Source organism: Nelusetta ayraudi, unplaced genomic scaffold (genome assembly GCF_046127955.1).
Source record: "Nelusetta ayraudi isolate G7.1 ecotype Tasmania unplaced genomic scaffold, CSIRO-AGI_Nayr_v1 ptg000070l, whole genome shotgun sequence".
Classification (NCBI taxonomy): domain Eukaryota; kingdom Metazoa; phylum Chordata; class Actinopteri; order Tetraodontiformes; family Monacanthidae; genus Nelusetta; species Nelusetta ayraudi.
The window spans coordinates 699,582-717,507 of record NW_027466120.1 but is presented as its reverse complement, the minus strand read 5'-3'; the positions used below and the strand labels follow the sequence as shown (position 1 = coordinate 717,507).

The following is a 17,926-nucleotide window of genomic DNA, read 5'->3' as shown; positions in this document are numbered from 1 at the left end:
GCAGAGTCAAACACACACACACACACACACACACATGCGTCAAGGTAATGCAAAATTTGCGATTGTTGATTTAGCATGTTTGCTCAGAGCTCAGTGCTGCCCCCCGTGGGTCTGATGCTGCGCATGGATTCTAGTGTGCAGCGTCAGAAGGCGAGAAAACGATCCATACGCTCCAGGAACACAAGACAGAGTTGGAAGAAAGGACTCACCTCCGTGAACATAGTTGTGCAGCGTGCAGTCGGAGGGGCCCACCAGGTGGATCAAACTGGACTGGCTGAAGGCCACTGTGTGACGCTCTGCAAAAGCACCCGCAGCGGAGGAGAAGTGTGAAAGGGGGAGCGCAGTATTTCCGACTGACAGTGTTGAACTTTTTGAAGACAGCAGCTGAGATTGCACGCTACCTCGCCGCGGCACAGCGCAAGCTAACGTACCTTTCAGTGGATCCTCTGAGGTTAAGCAATCGGAAGAAAATTAGAGAACCGGTTAACATCTTGCTGCTGCTGAGTTTACGTATTGCATATACACAGGATATACACTGGAAGACATGCACCACTCTGGTCTCGCCTTGTTCCACCATTGAACTAACATTTGCTCGAGGCTTAATGCTGCGGCTTACTGCCACTGATCAGATGCCACAGTGATGGTTGCACACTGATAACAGGTTGGGGGGGGGGGGGGGGGCTCCTGTTCTTACAGTCACCATCATTATGCAGCACAGACTTTAAAATGAGGCTCAGAGAGGTATGTGCAGCGCCCCTGTGTTCCCTGTGGAGGCGTTACCCAATCTGCGGGCGCCACGGTGGCATTTTACACAAAGACATCAAAACATTTAAGAGACGCGGGAACGGATTCCGGGTCGCCGTCTTTCACTCCACGCGTGGGAGTGATGGCTCTGTCTTCCGCGCATTAACACGCACGGCGGTGTTCGATCTGCGGCCGTGTCACCTGGGTTGGAGGGAGGAGGAACAACCTCTTCGCTCCTGGCTTTGGTCTCCAGTCTCTCCGTCTTCTGAGCCTCGTAGCGCTTCCTGCCCTCCTCCTCCAGCTCTGGGCTGGCATACTTCAGAGAAAAAGAGAAAAGATGAAATTCAACCTGAATGTGCGTGCTTACCAACGGGTGTCTCTCACAGACTTGCTGCCAGTTCTGTTCCATTTAAAGGTCCAGTGTGTAAAATTTGGTTTCATGTATGATTTTTATGTTGGTAAAAGTCCAACATCCTGCTGATAAATACATTAATAGAAGTATATATAGGGTCTTATTCACAGTTTAGCGGCCATCTCGCGCCGCCATTTTTTAAGGAAACCTGCCTGACAGCACCCTGAAAAACTAAACGTGCTGTCAGGTGGGCTTCCTTAAAGTTTTTACACACTGCACCTTTAAAGACAGGACAGAGAAGAGATGACCGGTGAGAGAAGCAACTTTGTTCCACAAAAGGTCAAGATGGCAGAGCTCAGACGTTACCTTTGGGGGCGGCACCTCCAGGATCTTGTCAACGTTCTGCAGAGAGCAGGGGACGTACCACAGCGCCGCCTTGTTGGCCAGCTTCTTAGCACCTGCACGTACAGAGAGAAGGGAGAATTTTTTTTTTCTTAAATGTTATCCGGCAACCTCATTGTGACCAAATCAAAAACAAACAAACAAACAAACTCAAGCATTGTGGAGGATAAATCAAGCTTTGACGCTTTGTTTCGAATAAAAGGACAATGGCGCAAACACTTTTTGCAATAGCCATTGTCGAACGAATAGATAATTTCAGAACCCTCATAAAAGCCAGTGCCGGTTCTCCGGAGGCGGAGCCTGAAGGTTTGTCCTTTTTCTGCAACGAACAAAGGAGCACAAAACAAAATGGCTTCTTTGTTTGAGACAAGCGTCCGCGTCTATTTAGGACACAAACGCACTTCATGTGATGTTTAACCATTTAGAAAAGTGCTAAGTTCCAGCTGATGTTTCCAAGTCAAACATTATTTACGACGCTTTTTATTATTACTGACGTCATCTGCAGTAGCTGAAGGTGCTTAAAATGATTGAGGAGATTCTGTATATCAAATATTGCCTAAACCCTGCTGCTGTTTATCTTTATAACTGAACAACATGTAATTGAAATGAAAACAATGTCATTTACTTTATCACTTCTACAGCTCATTGTACTGCCATCAGGCACAACCACTTTCTTTTCTCTGGCATTTTTTTACGTAACAGCATTTTGTCAACACCAACAACATACAAATGTTTCAATGTGTCTGTTATGGTCACTGCTGTTTCCACTGCATCTCGTTCAGTCGCATGCCTCCTTAGTCTGTGCTCTCTTGGCGTTTCTTCACGGCAAACACTGACAAACAACATCTTCCGAGCACATCTGGAAAATCTTGCATCATCCTGCTGATGTCCAGATGGCTCTGATTTAAACAGACAGTCCATCTTTTTCAAACTCTACCTTTTTATCAACAGAATGGCTCACTGGCTTTCTCAGCCTGGAGAGGCAAATATACAGCACTGAAATAAACTAAAGTTAAGTCGACCAGACGGCCAGGACGTCCTCTTTAAGGAGCAGTTTGATCTAAGACATAGCATTTTTGCACTTCTCTGCACTTTTTTTTGTGTGTTTCATCCTTTGATTTCTTTGATAACATATTATGGTAAGGGTACGTGAATTATCATACATTCATGCATGAAATATCATAAATACAAGCAGGAGTTACACTGTTCAACCATTCAGAAAAACTGACCAATCTGGTCTTACCCGTTTAATTGGAGACTTGCTTAACTGGAAGTCATCATGAACATCATTAAACACTCATAAGTCATAATGATTAAAACACAGTAGTTAATGCATTAATTTATGTCATCACATCAGATATGAGCTCTAAAAAAAAAAACATATAAATTCAGGACAGTTCACCACGTAGTTCACGCCTGAATTCAGGACATTTTGCGATTCATTTGCGCACAAATTCACGGTTCTTCAGTTACCCTCACGCCGTAAAGCTTCACCGTTCCTTCTGTACAACTACAGCCATCTCCACCATCAGTATGTTAGGGATGCTGGCGGGCGGGTTTACCATTGGATCTGACATCGACAAAGCACTCTATACAGTCGGGGCATTAAAGCACGTTGGTGGGTGGAGGCTGCAGCGTTGGCGCCGCATTTTCTTCAGGAAGCTAAGAACCAGCAGCAGATCAGCAACACGAAAACTCGCGAAAATCGCATCTCGTAGCAATCAAGCGGAGAGGTTGCCATAGCGATACCTCGTCTATTCAGCCTACAGCTTTTCTCCTCGTTTGCTATCAGGGGGTTGGAGGTGGGGTGCTGTTGGGGGGGGGGGGGGGTTAGAGAGGGGCTATTTCAAGTTTGTGTTGTTGGAGCACACACAGGAGAATAAAGACAAAATGTTAATGGCCTCTTACAAAACAATGTGGCGGTGGATAAAAGTGCCTTCTGTTTTGTTTTTTTTTGTCCTGGTGCAGATTTGCCGGTAAGTGCCTTTTCCATAATGGCTGCTTTTTTTTCCTCCCATATTTGTACACCAATTACTTGAGTAAATTAAACAGAAAACCCCGCAGATGTGCGCCGCATCCGTGTGGACACAGAAACAGGGGCAGCCCGCACATGAATAAATAAAGATCTGTGACATCGCTGTGTGATCAAACGTAACAACCTGACCGACTTTCCAGGTGGAGGGTTGACAGAAGTCCGACAAACAGCCCGCTGAAAGCTACTTTAAGGGGATATAACATTTGCATTTTACATGGGCTCTGACAGCCGTGCCACGTTGCCTTGCCAACCTCGCTTCAGCTCTCCTCCCCTCATTGGCTGCTACCCTTGCCAGCAACCAGGAAGTCACCCAGCAGAGGGGGAGGGGGTGGACATATTTACATATCCTTGACTCTACCAAGACTGAGACTCCAGTCTATTATTAGCTCCTGCTGGACCTTTCAAATGAACTGCATTAAGCGAGTAGCAAGCAGGAAAAGGAGAGGGAGGGAGGGGGGAGGAAGTGGAGGGGGGTCGGGGGGGGGGGGGGGAGCATTGGATGAATCGGCCCCATTAGGAATCATTCCCAATCTGGTTGATGACCTTTATGACCAGAGAGTGACACAAGGGGGCCAGCTTTGAATCTCAAATCCCCCCGCATCGAGCGGAGACGATGTCAGTGTGCGTCATTCAGCCTTCCTGCTTCCACAGGACGTCCACGACAAAGACGCATATTGCTCCAAATTGCGCAAGACGCTTTTAAATTGTTCATTTCATTCGACTTCTCCTGACATGACTGCACTGTCAGACAATCTGTGTGACGATAATATAAAACGCCGCCCGCCTCCCTTTTTTTTTGAACAATCCCCTCTGCTCAATATGTTAGACTTTTGCAAAAAGTCAGAAGTATTGCACGTCATCACGACTGGAGGGTGGGAATCCTGCGTTGTTTGAAATGGGAGAGGGTTCATACATGTTACAAAAACTGTTAAAGTTTAAATATACTTTGTATGGTAGTCTGACTAAAGAGCGCTACTGACTATTTAGGAGTGGAAATGTCCCTCTCGCATGGCTTGATAGTCCAAGTGCAAAGCATCAATCATAGCTTAATAATATTCAGAGGGATTCTTGTCCCAACTTTAAAGCTGCAAATGATATGTTATCAAAGGCTCTGCCAACACCTGCCTGCAGTGCCTCATGATCTGACTTCTTCCTTTCCTCCTCTTGATGCTCCCTGTGCCATTCCATCTATTGTGCTCTCCATCCATCTTAGTTTTCCTCAAGCTGCTGCCTTTGATTTATTGTTGCATTCTGCTTGTCAGCCTGCTCTTCCTCCTTTGCCTCTTCACTAACGACCCTTCAGTCGTCCTTCTCGTTTTCTGCTCCTCTCCCTGAGCAGCTTTTCCCAGCCTTATAGACAAGAGCGGCAAAGATGGTTCTTTGTGCCCGATACTCCAGGATCAAGAGCAGAGATTTTCCATTGTTCTGAGCCAAGGCGCTGTTATGTTTAACTTTACTACAGGCCCACTGTGGGATGTTACAGCCTGACAGAACAAATGTGGAGCACAACTTTAGGAAGGAGAATTTCCATTTAAATTGGATATCTGGTAGCGCAACAGTATAATTTTAGCTGCGTGTAGCATATTAAAAAAAAACGCTACTTAAAGGGTTTCAGCACAGAATATATACGTAAGCTTAATTAGGCCAAAGCAGCTGTTTGGCTTTTAAAAATGCAAAGTGATTTTCCACAAAGACAGATTTCTGCTGTACTTAAATGACCTTAAAATTTGCTGCGGTGCCATACGTCCTCTGTCTTTCCCTCGGCGGATTGTTTCAGCCAGTCAGTATAGTACAATGTTAAAGGACAGTTCGCCTAAAATGAAAGATGTATGTTTCATCTCTGGACTGGAGCATGGGTCCGTCTATCTGCGTATGAGCGGCAGTGGAAAATGAAGGACTCCTCAAGCGTGTGCAGCTGTGTGACGCACCAGGAGCACGGAGGAAATTCACGCGTGATTTAAATATCCACCCACAATGCATTGTTCTCCGCTCTGCCCGTGCTCGCGTGCATGTGTGAAAGGGGGACACAAACTGCAAGCTGTGTTTATGCAAATCGGCGCGATGCCTCTACCCCGTGCGCATTTTGCTGCGAGTGCGGCTGCAGATGCGTTTTGTTGCCGGCTTGTGTGCAAATGATTGACTCCTTGTGCGTCCACGTGCACACACGAGACTATCGCTGCGCGATCGTGCGCCCTCTATTAGGTGCACGCTCTCGTGTGCATACGTGTGTGTGTGTGTGTGTGTGTGTGTGTGTGTGTTTATGCAGAGTTGCGCACGCGTTTGGCAGTGCGGGTCTGCCTTCCAGTACGCATATGCAATCCCCGCAGCAGGGACAATCATCACGGCTCGTGCCCACAGTAGGCAGCTTTCCCCTGGGGGGCCATGACTGAGGCCTGCCTGACGAGATGCTGCCTGACTGACTGTGGAACCTGGATCCTTGCCTCCTCCTCCTCCCCCTGTCCCTCCCCCCGCCCCGATGTGCCCGCGCGCACGCACGCACACACACACACACACACACACACACACACACACACACACACACACACACACACGTGGAATAAATACGAATGCATAGATAAGGAGCGCGTGCACGGTGCGTGGTGCTGTCGCAAGGTTGAACACAACAGGGAGCGCGCGGTCACGCGGCGACACGGCCGAGGGAACGCGCAAATTGCAACGTAAATGCAATGTGCAATACAGACAAATGCAAATATCTTTATTCCGTCTTCTCTTTTGATTCAAAATTTCTGCAGGAGAGTAACGACAACTAAACAATGCCATTTGTGCTTCAAACTGAAGCCTCTTGCCAGTGTGTGTCTGCGTGAGTGCAAGGCCTGTGTGGGGTCTTTGCGACTTTAACCGGTAAAAACTGCGTTGGGCGCGTGCACGCGCGTCGTCCCTGCACAAACGCACGCGTGCATGAGCGTTTGCCGCGTTGCCGGCTGCGTGCACGCGAGACACGCTGGAGCATGTGCGCAGGTACATCTACTTGGCGTCCGTGTTGGACTGGGCCACACTGTGTGAGGTCTGACGTTAAGTCGACATGACAGAAGCAAATAATGTCTGCTCCCGTTATCTTCTCTTCCCCCTCGGCCCTGCAGGAACCTTTTAAAGGGCCAAACACTGAGAGAGAGACACACACACACACGCGCGCGCACACACACACAAACGCGCACACATAAGACACATGTATTTTACAGTGTAGACTCGCACACATTTGCTGCACTTTCACAAACGGCCGCATTTGGAAATGCAAACGTCCGCAGAGCGATGCGGCTGCGTGCATAAAGTGAACGGGCATCTTTTTCAATAAGCTGTGACTCGCTCGCTCATGTGACTTCAATGTGCAATGCCACCAATCTGCAGGCTCATTACAGTGGCTCCAGCACTTTGTTCTGGCAATGCTCCCATTCATGCTGATTGTGCCTTGGCCAATCGCAGCAGTCTATCTAGTAGGGGGCGGCCTTTGCACGATAACCAATAGAGAGGCACCTTGCAGAGACGACCAAGATGGCTGCCATAGATGCAAACCAGGCTTTTGAACAAGGGTGTTAGTTTTTTCTATTTTTGCAAAAATGGAGGCTGAGTCAGAGAATAAACGGACTTCAGACTTTATGCACGGTTTTGTAACGTGAAGGTGGCACTGATCAACGTGCTAAATTACTGTTTTACATCTTTATTACTGACTAGCTGCTGTTTCTGTCATTTTCAGCCGGCTCAGCTTGTGCCATGTGCTTTGTTGTGAGTCTGTCCCACTACATGCAGATGCTGTATGTATCCTGTACTGTATTGATCTTGCAAAAATCAACTGTGAGTGGCGAAACCAGATGTATTGTCTTACTTAAGAGTTTGTCTGGCAATGCAAAGTCTAGACGTAAAAATGAACCATCAGAGAAACCCATTATCCAAACCACAAACTGAATTCAATCCCTTCTTTATGTCCCCCTGAGGTTTGGATCCAATTGTTGTGTGTGTGTGCATCTTCAATAAGATTGTTGGACCGACCAAAAATACACCATTTGTTTGCCTTTAAGTTTTCCCACAAGGCGCTCAAACCTCGCTCTCTAAAATGCGTTTGCCGCCTGCCGCCTGTAAAGCGCACTTCCAAAAGCTACAGTCCCTCTGACTCCACCTTCAGTGACTCAACACTGAAGACGTCTCTTGTTTCCGTTTATCGGGCTACAGCACTGACAAAAGACGGGAACGGCTGCGATCGCGGTTTTTCATTTGTTTCAGCACAATGTACAAATGGTGTTGACACACTCATTTTCCCAAGGTCGGAATTTATGCAAATCAAGTCCGAGAAAATGTTAAAATATGCTAATGGGAAAACCAGAGTAAGTGGATCAGAATGTCTGACCCTATTTTGTAAATGGTGTTTGCGCTGCACAAGTTATGCCTGCGTCAGGAGGTCAGACGGTGTGAGTCGGTTCACCGAGTGTGAGCTCTCCCCTCTTTAGGACACCCCCCCACCCCCACCCCCTCCCTCCTTACAGTCTGTCTGTCTGTCTGTCTGTCTGTCTGCTCTCCACCTGTCATTTCACACTCCGGCCTCTGCCTCCATCAACCCGCTTCCAACCCAGCAACCAGCCAACCAACCAGTACAAGCCAGTTGCTACGGCAACAGCTGTCTAGGGGGGATAATGCTTTTGTTTCTCACACCTCCTTCGCCGTTATCCTTCTCTCTTTGTTGACTCTCACTTTTCTCCGCTCTGTCCTTTCCTCTCATCTGTCTGTCTGCCCAGCCTCTCTCCCCACACCAGTGTGTCACTGTCCTGCCCTCCAAAATCCTCCCTTTGCACTTTGTTACCTCACTCCCCGCAAAACTGACGCTTCAGTTCTTCTAAAATGCAAGTTAGGAAGGGAACCACACAAAGACGTCTACAAAAACATGCAAGGAAACTTCTCCTTGCGTGCAACAACACAGCACTACAGTTATACATCTGGCTTGTTGCATGCACGTCGTTTCTCTGTATGGCTGCAGAGGTCATTTTTATCATCTCTGCTTGGCTTCTCAAGGTGGCAAAGTGTGCTTGTGCAACTGCAAGAGTGTACTGGACAGATAATAACACACTCAAATATGTTTTAAAAATATTATTTAAAAATATATATATATTAGCAACGCTAAATAAAGCATGATGCCTGTGATACAGGACTGTAAGAAGAAAATAAAGTTGTTCTTCAACCACCACGACGCTCCTCTGGCACTCAGGCCAGAGTTACGTAGTGTATGCTGCCCTCTATGGGTTGGACAGCATCAAACAGAAGTCCGCCCTTATCTCAACTTTTTGAAACATTATGAAACAAAAACTAATTGACTGTGAAATATGAAGTGATGTAATTATGTGGCACATTTTAAAATAGAAAGCCCGATATATATTTCCCATAGCAGCTTTACAATATTTAAAAGAATCTCGCACAAGAACACACCCACGTGTGGAGAATTACAATTCGATCAGCTCAAGGTCTGTGCCTTTTGCAATTTCGGGTTCACAAGGATGGCTGACATCATGGAGAATAAAGTTTGGTGCAGCTGGGTGTGAAATGGCTTTGCACGGGGGCGTGGCAGCAGACTAATGTCCTGTCATACTTAACGTCTACTCTAATAAAGAATGAATACATGCAACAGGAAGAGCAGCACTGGTGTAAATGCTAAAATAAATAATGGCTGACTGCTATTCCTGGGTGTTCAGGGTGACTCATATGATCATAGACGCGTCATCATCAGCGGTACATCCTGTATGAAGATACACTCACCCACAAACTAGAAATGATGAAAATGTTTGCAACATGTGTGAAATGAATGAAATGTTCGAATTTACCACGGTACAGAAAACACGTTACTGCATGTTGACATGTTGTCTCAGGAGTATCACCTCTCATGAGGACAGCATTGTAAGAGCGTTGACTGGAGCGTTGATGCAAATGTTTTTCGAGAAAAAAACAAATTCTGACTTTGCAATTTGGACAAAATGCAATTGCAGAGGCGATTGCAGAAATACACGAGCAGTGTAAACAGTGTTTAGGGTGTGCTGGTGATGACCGAGTCACAAGAAACCCTTTAAATTAAGACAGCTGTCGAAAATACAGAAGAAAAAAATCTGCACGTGACAATGGCATTTTTAGTGAATTGCCAAAAATGTGCCAGTGCTTGTGTGGCCGCATGTCAATGAATGTTTGTGAAACCTATCACTTGAATGTCAGTCATTCCTTTCTTTTTTTTTTCTCTTGGCCGCAGTGTGATGCAAGAATGAGGTAAAAGGTGAACGCTGATGCAGATGCTGTTCTCTACAGTCTAAACCACTGGCGTAACTCGAGCCGCATGACGTGTGTGAATTTAGTGAATTAAGACGGAGCAGCTGACTGTGGCGCATGTGAGAAGGCGGAAGAGAGGTTTACCTGTGAGGATGTTCTCGGCGACGACCTTCACCTGCACCTCCAGGGAATGCTTGGAGGCGTAGGTGATCGCAGCGGAGACATGGGCGACCTCGCCGATGAACATTGGGGACACGAACTCCGTCTTCTCCACCCGAACCAGTGCAGCCACACAGTGTTCCTACACACCAGAGTGAAGGCAAAAAAAAAAAAAAAAAATGACAATAAAGAAAACCAGGTTCATCTTGTTTGACACAAAATAAATAAGTATCATATTCCATCTTCTTTGTATGGCATTTAGTAGGGTTCAGGCTTGGGTTAACAAAATATATTTGAGCTGGTGGCAGACAGGGCCCAGAAGCAGACACCCAGGTTATACTGCCTGGTCATCAGGAGGGGGGGGTGCAAAAATCAGCCAACTGAGGAGGACATACTTGAGTAATGCACTGTCAGAATAAGTGTATTTGCACTTTTCTTTTTTGCAAAGTTCCCTTATTGTCTACCCCTGCTTACGGTTAGAAAGGGTTTTAAATTATTTAATTATTGTGTAGTATTACTATTACTACTGGTATTGACATTTATATTGCCGTTGCTAAATTTAAAACTTAAAATTTAACAAGAGAATGAGAATACTTGTATTATTTGATATGTGTCACCATGTGTCTTGCACAGCACCAGTGACATTGATCAGACAGGTTAAAGGTACCACTATTAATGTAAGAGATGAAAACTCTATAGAGGCCATATCTAGGATTACTTGCTGCAATCGGCATAAAAGACGTCACGACATTTAGTGCAGACATATTGTATACTACTATGTCATTGTAAATAGTTTACTGAAATTACTTAGAAACCCATGTTGATGCTGAAGCAACTTTAAAAAAAAGAACCTGTTGATAGTATCGCTGGAGTCAGACGAGGTGTGTTCTTAGACATACTTGTGTTTACTTCTTATCTAATCAGTGAAATGTAAGAGATTAGAACAATGTTGCAAAGTGAGATCACAGCTGAGGACTCGTAAAAAGCAGGTGAAGGTTAACTGGGTGAAAAGTAAAACTGAGACAGGAAGAGCAATAATATAAATCTAGAGAGGCAACATTGATTGAAAACAAGGTCGTCTGCGAAATTTAGATGTTGGGTTTTCATCAAGGACTGCTAAAATACTCCAATAATTCAACAGTCCCCATTCTGTCAGTGTATTCCTTACTGCAGAGCTTAATAATAATAATAATAATAATAATAATAATAATAATAATAATAATAATAATAATAATAATAATAATAATAATAATTAGTAAGAAACAGTTTGTACCTATTTTTCTTTCAAAGATTCACTGTTTGTTTTGCAGACAACTATTATTTCAGTAAAAACAATCAATTAAATTGCTAGTTATCACATCACTGTTCACGACCAGATCATTAATATTGTTTTAAAAAAAACAAACCAAAAAAAAAACAAGCACGTTTCTACATACACCATATGAACATTTTAAACAATCTCCTCTGTTCATCGATGTGGCCGTTAAAACACATTTTCAGACATTTGACGTGATGTATGTTCATCTCAGAGTAACAACACATCGTGGAGATGTCTGACAACCTGGATGTAAACACAGTGCTATTATAATGCACGAGGGATTGTTTTACCCCATTCTCTGCATTGCAGTGTCGCGTGCCAACGATGCATCCGGCCTCTTCCATCATCTTGAGGACGTTGCCGCCGTGGACGTTGCCCACGATGTTGGCGTCGTCTGGACGCATGAGCCTGCAGGTCAGAAAAGGTTTGTTTCAGTGTCTTAGCATGGCAATACATTTTAGTGGGATTTCATGACCTTTGACATTGTTTTCCATTTTTTATGGTCCTATTTTAAAAACTGCCGCGATCTTTAAAACAACAGAAAGAAAACATGAAAAAAAAAAACTGTCTCACATGTAACCAATCACTGAAAATATTGCAAGCATCTCAGAAATTTGTTGCCACAAACAAAGAGGGGGAAAAAAATCTAAAAGTTGTTTTTTTTAGTGCATTTATACTATGGTTTATGTGAGTTCTGACGCAATAAGGACGATAAATATGTTTGGACTTTTCTCTCAATAATAGCAGGCTACCATTTTTGGGGATAGCCACAGTTGTGTGCATGTTTATCTGATGGCAACACACACTGACACTGTTCTGCTGTCATGTTCATTAGCTGCTCTGTGTCTGAGTTCAACAGGACTAACAGGTTATTATCATGTCTGCTGGCACAAGCCTCAATCAGGCAAAAGGTCAATCAGATGGTGATGAAACGCTGTGTGTGTGCGTGTGTGTGTGTGTGTGTGTGTGTGTGTGTGTGTGAGGTGGCCGACGGCCGTGCTGCAACACAACATTTGGAACAAGTTAGTGTGGCTTTTGAAGTCTGAGAAATTCTGTGAACTGCAAACTGTTGTCAGCCTCAGAGCCACAAACATGAGATGAATCACAGATGCAGAACCAACAAACAGTTCCCCTGTATTACTTTCTCAACCATTCAAGGAACAGGGGAGTCAAATGCAGTGGCAACAGAGTGCACCCAAAAACTGGCTTCACAAAACAAAGAGATTTTTTTTTGCTGAGATATTTTAGGCAGTGAGGCAAATTCTGGGTGCTCAACACAGCATAAAACTGACATTTTAATACAAAGCTATAAAACTGATCAAGTCTCATCCAAGTCTATGGTCACAGATACACTTTAAAAGACACAATCCAAAGGACACAGCCCACAAACCTCTGCTGCACCTCTGTAAACACTAGGGTCAACAAGCCTTGTGTTATTTAATTTCTCTGTGAGTAAACAGGCAACGGGGATACTTAGCACCGAAGCTGTAGGAAATACCTGCTGAGGTGATACGCCTCCCCATCCTCCCTGTCATCGGTGATGATTTGATGTTTCCGTAAAGATTGCCGCTTCCGCGATGCCGACAGCAGCTTTGCCACTGGGGTCTTGCTGCTCTCAGGCCTAAAGCAAAGCATCTCTGCGACCGCCACGGACTCTCGCAAACTGACCGACTCAACACCTGCGCGAGCTTCTCATTCAGCATCCTTTAAATGCACGCCACAGTCTGACATTACTGCTAAGGGTGATGTCACATTTCTGACCCCGCCTCAGGTGATATGTGGTCAAACCGGATCTAAAAAAAAAGCCCGGAAGCTACCGTGAAGAGCAGTTGACAAATTAAAAAGGTATCACAAGACAGACAAGTGTTTCCGCTTTGACTCCCCACCCAAATAAAAACCCCGCATGATTCTTCCAAAACGAATCACTTCTCTTTAGCACAATGTAAAACCAAATCCATCGCAAAATCCAAATAAAACCTAAAGTATCATCATGTCTGCGAACACACCTGTGGCAAAACTGTGATTTTTTTTGTTGTTTTTAACAGATTCAGCTTAGATTTGATTAAAGAACAGTGGGAAAATAATCAGTGAAGAGAGTACTTCCTGTAATAAGAACAAATTACATGAATGCAGGTAATACAGAAAACAGGTCTAACAAGTAGATCTTCTATGGGGGTAATGTTCCCTCCAAATTTATCGACATTTACCCTGCATTTACATGACATAATTACAGTAGCTTTGCAATTAAAGTCAAGCTTCAGATAAAACCGCTACCTACCCAACACATAAAAATAAAGAAAAGGTCATTTTACCTTTGCCAGCAGGGAAAGCGAAAACGGTAAAGCCGACCCAGAAAACTGTATCTAAGAACCATTCTGTCCTGTCAGTGTGAAGTCAAAGCAAAGCACAAATGACTGAGATAAAGGGAGGTTCGCGCTGAGATCAGACCTATTTGAACAAAGGCAATATTACATTGCCACGCAGCGTAAGACTCATTCAGATTGCAATCTTGCATTGCCAGGCAATATGCGGTGCGCCCTGTCCTCACATTAGAGCCTGGCACACAAGAGTTGATCCCTGTTGATGCTAGGCTTTTACTTAGCTGAGTACATTGGAGAAGTAGTTTTTCTTTTTTTTTTTTTTTTTAAACCTATGTATCCTTACTATCATCCCCCATATATTCTGTATAAGGTGTCACTATGGGATCTGTACAGCACTGCGCTTGACATGACATGTATGTGCACTATCTGCACAACATGTTGTTAGTTTTAGTTTTGAAAAAGCAGGGATTGTTTCGGATAGGGAAAATGCATCTGTTTTCTACTTCAACAACAAAATTGACTATTGACAGAGTTTGCTTTTGAGATGAGAATCCATCTTTGGCAGTTGGTCAAATGATTTGGTGTTTAAGCATTAAAGGAGATTAGCTTGGTAGTTCTAAATAAACTGGATCAACAAGTTAAGTTGAAAAGCTGATGCATCAGTCATTTACTGATTAATGATACATTTCTAATATACCTTTAAAAAGAAAATGTTCCAATTTAGCTAAATGCACGTTTCATTTTTCATTTATTTTTTAACGCAGTACTATAGTATCTCTGTAATGTCACTTTTCAAACACTCCTCTTAGGAAAAAAATAAGTTAGTAAAACAGTAATTTAAAAATTAACAGTATAAGTGTTAAGAATTACAACAAATGGAAAATAAAGCAGTCTTAGCAGATGTTGTACTTTTAATATGGGCCACAGCGCCACTACTGGACGTTCAGAGGTACTACACCAAACACATAGGATGCGACTGAGAAAAGAAACATTTCTCTACGTCACAGACAAGTAGCTAGCGATTACTGGTAGTACTGGTATTTGGACATTTTGTAAACTGTCAGCTGGTTTGATCCCAGCGCTCATTCACAGTTATTAACGTTTGGGGGATACGTTAAGCACCATAAAACGTCAACAAAAGAGAATATGATTAACATTAACATAACATTATTCGAGCACACAGTTACACGTGATAAAGTTTTGCTGCGGTAAAGGATGGCGCCCTCTCTGTGTCCTTGAAAGTAAAAAAAAAAGAAAAAGAAAAAAAACCCTCCTCCACCGGCGCTAACCGCGTCATCGCTGGCGGCAAGCGACACACGGCTACCGGCGACTAGCCGTTCGCTAGCAGAGCGAATCTACTTATACTAGCCAGCATTGAAGGCGACGTGGAGCCGGCAGACGGTGTGTCTGTGACAGTTGTCAGTGAAGGCGACACAGAGCGGATTATCAGCTACCGTGTAACCGCCTTTCACCTTTACCTCGGTGTCGCCCAACCGAAGGCTGTTAGCATGGCATCTCTTCCGTGTTTTGTGTCGTGTGGAATGTGCTTACCTGCAGAGCTGGAGGGAGGACGACGACGGGTCCGACATGATGGTGGTTGTGGTAATGATGGTGATGGTGCCGATAAGGTCTCGCTCGGACTTCGGTTGGTCTCGTTTGCCAGCGAGATTTGTGTGTATGCGTGCGCGTGAGTGCATGTGTGAGAGAGAGATGTGAGGGCAGGTTGTGTCCTGTGTCCCGAATGCTCCTGTCGCACTCTCTCTACGAACTAATCTTAAGTGGGAAAGGTGTTGTTTGTTATCAGTGTGGTGTTGAGTTATGAGACAGTGGGATTTCTGGTTGTCAAACGATGTCGGCTCGCGGGGTTACGTCCAGCTTTCTTGAAGTGGTTAGCGCATTACCCGGAATTGTCGCTTGGGGGCAGCAGAGACCACATTCTCTTCGACAGTTGTTTGTATCTCCCTTTTACTTGTCCTGGTAGGCCCGTTTCTGAGATTAGTTGGTCAATTGAACAATAACCGCGCCAACCCCCCTGACACTAACCGTTTCTGTTGTCTGCTGAACTCCAAATGTGTCTTTGTTTAGGGGTTGCCGCTTTGGAAGCGCTGTTTGACGCGCTCTGCTTTAATCCGTCCGTCTATTTGAAATTCAAAGCCCCATGCAGTCAGACGGCCTTCGTCCGTTTTTCAAAGCGAGATAAACCAGTAGTCACTATTAAATTGATCGATCAAAGCAATGTTGAGTAAGTAATACTCTAAAGTGCACAAAATACACAGAACATGATTAAACTACGACATCGCAGTTTTATTTTTTGATTATGAGACATATGTACATTCGCTGTGAATAGCAAATAATAAAAACACAACACTTCTCAATCGAGAATACATACATTGACGTAATATACGTCTACAGAGTCCATCTGCACAGACCCAACACACTGAAGTCTGTTCTGCAAATGTAAAAGCAAACACACAATGACCCCTTGGGTCTTACAGGGCTGTTTTAATGGCCCTTGCTCACTTAGTCCACGACTAGGACTAAATATTTACCCGATACATACATGCAGATTTGAAAAAAAATACGAGTGTCTAAAATTGTCGACTGACACGGGACAACAGACGCGCGCAAAACCACGTAAGTATATAATACTCAACCGGTACAATTTCACGATGAAATACTTCTTTTCATCAACTCAGGCGAACAATTATTGTCCGTATTAACATGTGACACTCACATGCGCTGCCCTACATATACACATCAATATACACATCGGCCTCTTCTCGGTCTTTTGACAAGTCTACCAAGGTCTCCACATGGTGGCGCTGATAGCCTGTGGACCTGGCTGCGCAAGACTTCGCGCCTGTCCGCCGGCCTGGCTCTCCGGTCTGGAGTTGAAGCTGTATTTGAGGCTCTGGAGTCTCTGTTGGATCTGCGGGAAGGCTCTGGAGCTCTGGACGCAGCAGTTGAGGCAGGACGGGGTGACGGTGGCCTTCATGGACTGCTGGACGAAGTTATTCACCTGCTGGCACGCGTCTTGGCCCAGGCTCGTTTTGGGGAGCAGAGCGGAGACGCGCTGGAGGCAGGCTTTGTAGCCTTCCCTGTAACTGTCTGCGGAATCTGGAAAAGGGGAAATGGTTGTTTTAGCGTTGTGGATGGTTTGTAGGTACAAAACTGAGAACTGAAATTAAATATTTACATTATTAAAAAAAAAAATTATTACATAAAAAGAAGAATAAAAAAAAACTCACTTTTGTTGCCAACAGGGGGGATATCGTTGAGGAATCTCACAGTCATTTCCAGGATGTCAGCTTTCTCAAGCTTGGAATGACGAGTCTTCTGGGGAAAACAATAAAAAAAAAAATTTAAGCGTCTAAGCATAATTATTCATTGACTAATGTGTTGTGAAATGTGTTTTTTTTTTTTCTTGTTCATTCATAATCATAAAGCACACTTACATCTCTGCCCGTGAGAGGAAGGATGAGGTTTTTCAGATGGTTCAGGCTGTCGTTAATACGTGCGCGCCGTCTCTTTTCCATCAATGGTTTCATAGTCTGAAAACAACACAGAACATTTAGGATCCAAATTGTATTGGCGAAATCAACAACAAAACACGTGAATTAGATTAGTGGCAGGGCTTACCTTTCTGAGTTCGAGTGCCTCTTTTCTTTTGGCTACGGTGAGCCGTGGAGAGAATGGTTGGAGAGAATCACAAGCCATGTTTGGAGACATTGTCACTGTCTTCTCTGTGGATAAAGTTTCCAAACCAGAGCTGGAGGGAGATGTGTGTCCAACGGCTCAGGCTCTCGGTATATATGCAGGTCCGTGGCGTCGGTCTGCGTGCGTCATGGCTACGCCCCCAAGCCAACGCCAACCATTTGGAGTGGCTACGTATTGGAGTAAAGCAACACAAAAACTATCAAATATACCAAGATAGCCATCTGTCTTGTTCTCTAATCCATGCGTGACCACTGCACTGCGTGTCTGCGTCCTGATCCCTATTCTATCAAACAAAAAAAATGCGTCAAGAAGCTCAAGAAAAAAGTGCGTAATGACGCTTAGGTTTGGACGCACCGCTTTCTCAAAAACCACATACTCAATTTGTACATATTTGTGGGGGAAAAAACAAGATGGTTTATTTCTTTAATCACATATAATAAATTTGAAAATTATAGGACATTTAACAAATGTGACAAATGTAACAATTACAATTCAAAGCACATTTCTGCACAAAAGTGTACAGGTTTAGTCTTTAAAATTTTTATATATTGTTTTCTTGGAAATTCGCATCAAAATATGAAAGTAAATGCACATGTTTGTATCTATTTACGCTGTCAAGATTC

General features: G+C 44.2%; 2 protein-coding genes across 4 annotated transcripts in view; both read right to left on the bottom strand.

The window, feature by feature from the left end:
* Positions 1-15,283, bottom strand: part of acot7 (acyl-CoA thioesterase 7) — a 38,550-nt gene extending 23,267 nt beyond the window's left edge. Inside the window, exons 1-7 of one of the 3 annotated variants that reach the window (XM_076041972.1) lie at positions 15,144-15,283; positions 11,556-11,679; positions 9,933-10,089; positions 1,463-1,554; positions 946-1,060; positions 432-446; positions 210-296 (exon numbers count right to left, since the gene is read on the bottom strand). In XM_076041972.1, the coding sequence (XP_075898087.1) occupies positions 210-296; positions 432-446; positions 946-1,060; positions 1,463-1,554; positions 9,933-10,089; positions 11,556-11,679; positions 15,144-15,283 (730 nt within the window). Of the gene's footprint in view, positions 1-209; positions 297-431; positions 447-945; positions 1,061-1,462; positions 1,555-9,932; positions 10,090-11,555; positions 11,680-12,763; positions 12,982-15,143 lie in introns of those variants that run through there. The other 2 variants (XM_076041974.1, XM_076041975.1) reach the window with 2 other exon arrangements.
* An 849-nt stretch (positions 15,284-16,132) lies between these two features.
* Positions 16,133-17,847, bottom strand: LOC142898776 (transcription factor HES-2-like). The gene is made up of 4 exons (XM_076041977.1): positions 17,226-17,847; positions 17,042-17,137; positions 16,835-16,922; positions 16,133-16,703 (listed from the first exon to the last, which is right to left on the bottom strand). The coding sequence occupies exons 1-4, from the start codon at positions 17,313-17,315 to the stop codon at positions 16,384-16,386; spliced, it is 594 nt and encodes a 197-aa protein (XP_075898092.1). The 5' UTR covers positions 17,316-17,847; the 3' UTR covers positions 16,133-16,383.
* Between the last annotated feature and the right edge of the window lie 79 nt (positions 17,848-17,926).